Source organism: Acanthisitta chloris, unplaced genomic scaffold (genome assembly GCF_000695815.1).
Source record: "Acanthisitta chloris isolate BGI_N310 unplaced genomic scaffold, ASM69581v1 scaffold13926, whole genome shotgun sequence".
NCBI classification, from domain to species: Eukaryota; Metazoa; Chordata; class Aves; order Passeriformes; family Acanthisittidae; genus Acanthisitta; species Acanthisitta chloris.
In genome coordinates this window covers 7,263-13,002 of record NW_008678795.1, presented here as the reverse complement: position 1 = coordinate 13,002, position 5,740 = coordinate 7,263, and the positions used below count along the sequence as shown (strand labels likewise).

The window sequence follows — 5,740 nt, the reverse complement described above, 5'->3', positions numbered from 1 at the left end:
TTGGTGTTATGCTACTGTGAGGAAGAGGATTTAATATAAGGACTCTTAAGTAAATTAAGAGTTGTTAAATACCTTGTGTGATGAAAGGAGAAAGAAGTAACTTGAACACAGTGTTGTAAACTGAATTTTGAAATTTTCTTCTGTATGGAAAACATAAGTTTTTTCTATCTTGAAGTTCAGTGCTAGCTTAAAAGTGGTTTGAGTGGATAAAGAGAGTAATTAATCGAAGGAAGTAGTCTTGTGGGCAGAGAGGAAGTGAGAAAAGATGCAATGCAACTTTCAGGCTAGTCTGCTATTCATAGTGTCAGCAGAGCCTAAGGGGAAAAAACCATGTGGGACAGCTTAGGCATTCAGTCATTATGTAAGCAAGCAGCTGTGTTCAGACACCCTCCCTGGCACCACGTGCCTGAGAACCTGACGTACACCACTCCTCACATGGAGAACAGAAAGAAAAGCAAAACTGTGTTGTCTGTTGAAACTGGCAGCTCTTCATGGCATGTCCCAGTGCGTGTCACATTGCTGGGGAAAGGGAGGCCCTAAGACTCCTCAATTTGAGTGACTTGGGGCACAAAATCGGGAGAAAACAAAGGGCATAGACGCCCTGCTGGTTCAAGATCCTAACTCCACAATACTAAATTCAGCTTGAAGAGACTTCACCTGTTTTGGCTGAGGTTGCCAATTTTAGCTAGTCATATGTAATGTACTACTTGTTCTCTTTTGTGTTCAAGTGGACTGAGCAGTTTGAATTGTGCTTTCCTAATTCCCACACCTATGGGAAAGACAACTGAAACAGGCTCTCCAATCTTTAAGCTCGTTTTAGGTAATCTCATCCCTTTTCTCTCCCCTCCCCTAACATGCCTATGTTTCACAGGAGGGGGAAGTGGTACTGTCAGGTTTCTCAACTCTTGGGGCTGTTGGAAAGGCACCTGGCCTTTATCTCAAAATTTGCACATGAAAAACTTCATGTTTTGGCATTTCTGTTCCCATGTATGCCAAAGTGAGTTAGGATGCCCAAACCACTCCAACACTGCAGTGGCATAAACCCTGAGAGGCATTTTGAATCATCAGAGAGGTAGTAGGAACTCTTCCCTCTGTCACATTTCCTTGGGTTCTCCTCAGCCAAGGTGTCCTGAACCCTGCTGTATTAACACTTCACTGATCCTCAATGGATCTAATGATCCATGAACCCATATTTGAGACATCACAGGCCCAGCTAGACTGTGTCCTGCCTCCTGCAAAACTTGGATAACCCAACAAATAGAAGTCTCAGCCATCCCAAGACTCAAATAAAGACCAAAAAACTCACAGACTCACTTCTAAGAATCAAAACCGTCAACTTTATAACAACTGTGATAATCCATCCAGGTAAAATCTTAGCCCATTTGTATTTAACACATACGGACTACATGCATCAAATACCATAGAGCAAGATCAGGTAAGTGACTTAACATGATTTTGTGCCCAGAATATTAAGATGATTTTTTGCCTGCAGTGTTGTGATTAGCAGTATATTATGCACAGTCATGAAGGATGAAAACTCCCAAAGAATATAGAATACAGCTATTGAAGAAATGTGACCGGTTTGGTGTTGTCTGCCAAACACAGCAAAACAATCTGATCCAACATATACTTAGAGATTCTGTGTGATTTTGAAATTATTGAACACTTTAGTGAAACAAATCTGTTTGGATTCTATAGAACAGAATTTCAAGGTCAGGTATCTTCTTTGTTCCCTTTTCTCCAAGCTCACTTTCTCAGCCTCCCAGGCCAAGTGTAATGCTTTCCCACTTTATGGCACAAGAGACTGTTTCACAGTGTTAGGAATACGACTGGCATAATAGTCATAATTTCTCAAAGTGGCAAGGACCCCAGCTGAATTCATGTGTTTCACTTCCTTGTTGTACTGAAAAGCATTTCCACGGATATCAGTTAACTTGCCTACAAAAAACCAAAAGAAAAATAAACAATATTCCAGAAAATAAGAGTTGGAGAGAGATAATCTATTTTATTAGTTCAAGTGATGTAACTAAAAAAATCAATCTTTGGTGTACACATGCCTGTCTTCACATGTGAAATACCTTTGCTTTCACAGGTGAAATATCTTTGCTTCCAGTGTAAGTGCAACAGGTTTTTTACTGATTGATATAACTAATAGTTTTATTTTCTTTCAGCAATACTTAAATTCCTTCTGTTTCAGAAAAAGGAAAACAACATTTCTGTTTTATGGATTAATTAAAATGCTTCCTGAGTAGCTTTCACATTGACAGTTGACAAGAAGAAAAGAAAAATCCTCAGTTCCAGTAAAAGCCAAGGTAAGTCTATACAACAAACTCTAACATAATATAGAAATGCCTCAGCTGGTTTTGAATGAGTTTCTAGAAATCACTTAGCAAGAGCAACACACAGATCTTTATGCAAGCTAATTTAACCAGGAGATACCTACTTAACAAGGAGGCTAAATACAGCACTGTGCTGCCCCAGATTGGCTGAGTTTTTTGTGCTTGAGCTAACCTGTTTAAAGCTATCCCAGTTACTAACACTAGAGACTGGGGAGGAGTTAAATAGTGTCATTATGAAGCCTGTTATCCTTGCTTGAAAGAATTTAAGAGATCAAACCCCATAATTTTAGCATATAATGGTAAAAGGTCTATCAATGTGAGCAGCAGAAAATGTATAATAATAGTAATAATATTACCAAATTACATGAATGACTCAATTTTGTATTTTGTACATCTGAGGAACAACTGCATGATTTGGCCTATTTTTGTTGTTTTAAAGAATTCCATGTCCACATATTACATAATATGTTACTAATAATAAACTACTATATCCAGTTAGTAGGACAGCATGATTTTACTGTGAGATAGTAGCCAACAGAAAAAAAAGGCATTTGTTTTGAAAAAATTTTAAAACTATGCCCAAAATTTGGGGATTTGGCTTTTTCAAATTTTTTTTACAGTATTTACTCTATTAGTCCAGGGCAAAACAGATCACATCATGCTTTCCAGAGCATAATGTGCTTGTCCCTTTGGAATTACTGCTGACTTCAGAGGGCTCAAAGCTCTTAGTGAATCACAACTATTAAAAATACATATATATTGTAAGTTTTTTTGACAAAAGGCATGTTTGGAAATTCTTTTTTTTTCCCTGTGAGAGGTATAAATAACTTTTAATTAATTCAGTTTCACTTGGAATTTTGAATGCTGTTAACTTACCTCCCACAGCATGTAGAATAGCTTCGGGTGCACATGTATCCCATTTTTTGCATCCAGGACTGGCAAATACATAAGCAGATGCCTTGCCTTCTATAAGTTGAATGACCTGTTATGAATAGAGAGTGGCAATCATTGCAAAGGATCTAGGCATTTAGAAATGGTTAGAAATAACACCAAGAAACAGGTATTAGATCAGTTTACTCCTTTCTGATTTTACAAGAAATTGTATTCAGATTTAGAAACTATATTACCATCCTCAGTTCGATAGTTTTGATTGTTATAAATACAGTGTATAGGAAGAAAATCTGCTCTTAGTTTCAGAAACATGAATTCCTCTGTTGTGCAGGTATTAAAATAAGTGGATACTATATACATGTCGAATTAGTGCCATTTTGGGGCTTGCACATGTTGGAGAAGAGAGATCGGACGGTCTGGATTTGACAGCTATGAAAAAACTAAGCTTTAAAACCTGTAGCAAATGAGTGTCCCCTGCATGCAGAGGTGTTTTGCAAAGGAAACATCACATGTGCTATTGTTTTTAGCCTTTCATACCTGCTGCTGGATAATTGCAACAAAAACTGTATTAACAAGAACAGGAGGACATGCCTAATAACTGATTTAAATTAAACTGAATTCTCATTTAATATTCTGGTCTTACAACTTTTTATTTTCTCCCCTAGAAAGATAATACTGTGGAAGACAGACCTCAACTGTGACCAGCACAAACACTGCTACTCTTATACCTATACCAAATTATCTCTACCTCACAGCAGACTGAATGCTGAGAAGTTGTGCTGGGGAAGAACGAGGAAGTCCCCTGTACATTCATGCAAATAAGAAAATAATTTCTTTAAAAAGTTTTTTTCTTTTTTCCCCACACAAGCCACTTCTCAGTAAAAACAAAAGATTTTGAGTTTTCATACCTTGTTTCCTGCTCCTCCAACTCTGATGACACTATCTGGGTTCAAGGCACTGATACACTCATTTACCAGGGCACTGCTGTGGGAACGGGTGGTAACAATGATGTGTTTCCCAGCAGGTGCTTCTGTGAGCTGAAATCCAAAGGCACCCATGCCCAGGACTCCCCAGATTGTCCTGCCCAACACAGCATCAGCTCCTGCCTATAAGAAAGGTACACAGGTCCAGGTAATGGTTAATTATAGTGATCAGCATTTAAAGCACAAATGCAAAGGAGTACCTAGAGGCATCTTTGCATATCAGAAGGTAAATATTAATACTGGGCTATACATTTAAACAATGGTACTTAAAAAGAGCTACTCTAGAGCCTAGAGTGATAATGGGCTCTCTCCTTCTAGGACAATGACATCATTTACCCTTTTCTTATCTGTGACATTGTGGTGGTATATTTACATCCTGCCTCCAGTGACTGACTTTCTGTATTTCAGGCACCATCTGTAATTGAAGATATCTTGTCTTTATAAATACTTTGTCATACATATCACATAGAACATCATACGCATTACATCAGCTCAAGAGCTTTTTTTTTTCTTTAAACTCTAGTAACTTTCATTAATCAGGCTACATCATGAGCTTCCCCTCCTCTCCCTGATAATGAAAGAATCTCCAAATGTGTAAATACCTGGAGGATGGCCATCCTGGACTTGTACCTAAAACCTGGCCTGATACACTCTAACCCAGCTGCCAGTGACAGGTATGCTTGGCTTATTTAGGGCTGCAGATTTATGGCAGTTACCACACATCACAAATGCACCTATTGCATGGATTTACTAGACAATTTATAGCAGAAACTGCAAACCCACTGATCTGTACTTGTTTTAATTATGTACTTTATATATACTGTAGTTATAGTACAGTATATATGTAATCTATATTGTATTAGTGTATTACACAAGCCTCAGGATTCAGTATGGTTGTTAGCAGGTGCCTGAGATCCAGTTTCTGGAAACCAACATTTAAAATTGTATATACTTAATAAAAAACCCAACACCTTACATTACAACATTAACTTTCACTACACGCTGCTTTTCAGTTCAAAGTGTGCTAACTGATATGGCTTAGAAGTGGCAGTTAGAAATTACCTAATGCTTTTAAATAAATCAGTGATTTAATACCTCATAGTTGTAATATGGCTGGTTGATAACTCCTGCTATTGCTTTGCCTCCATAGGCAATTCCAATAAGAACCGTTACGTGGTCAAGGAGACCTGTACAGAAATAAGATGAATGTAATTATGCTTGAAACAGAGAAAGTATCTAAAACATAAACCTTCAGTAAGAGTCCACAAATTGATATGAAGGGTGGTATCTTAAAAATGCAAATACTAATCTGGATTTTTAGGTGTAATGGGTTGGTTGACATATTTTTCTAGTCATTTAGCCTTGAGGTCTGCTAAAAATTGGCCCAGATAAAGTTCTCTTAATAGAACTATGTTATAATTATCACATAATGAGAAAGAATTGTAAAGATACAACTAAACATCAGTGTATGATGTCATTCTTCTATAATTGTGGTAGGAATTCTTTAATGGTATTCACAGCTGGCAA

At 37.5% G+C, this 5,740-nt stretch overlaps 1 protein-coding gene across 2 annotated transcripts in view; it reads right to left on the bottom strand.

Moving 5' to 3' along the window:
- Nucleotides 1-1,436: 1,436 nt before the first annotated feature.
- BPNT1 (3'(2'), 5'-bisphosphate nucleotidase 1) overlaps nt 1,437-5,740 on the bottom strand; it is an 8,433-nt gene continuing 4,129 nt past the window's right edge. For both annotated transcript variants that reach the window (XM_009077055.1, XM_009077056.1), the window contains 4 exons: nt 5,309-5,400; nt 4,139-4,336; nt 3,216-3,321; nt 1,437-1,938 (listed from right to left, as the gene is read on the bottom strand). In XM_009077055.1, the coding sequence (XP_009075303.1) occupies nt 1,790-1,938; nt 3,216-3,321; nt 4,139-4,336; nt 5,309-5,400 (545 nt within the window). In that variant the 3' untranslated portion in view covers nt 1,437-1,789. The remainder of the gene's footprint in view (nt 1,939-3,215; nt 3,322-4,138; nt 4,337-5,308; nt 5,401-5,740) is intronic.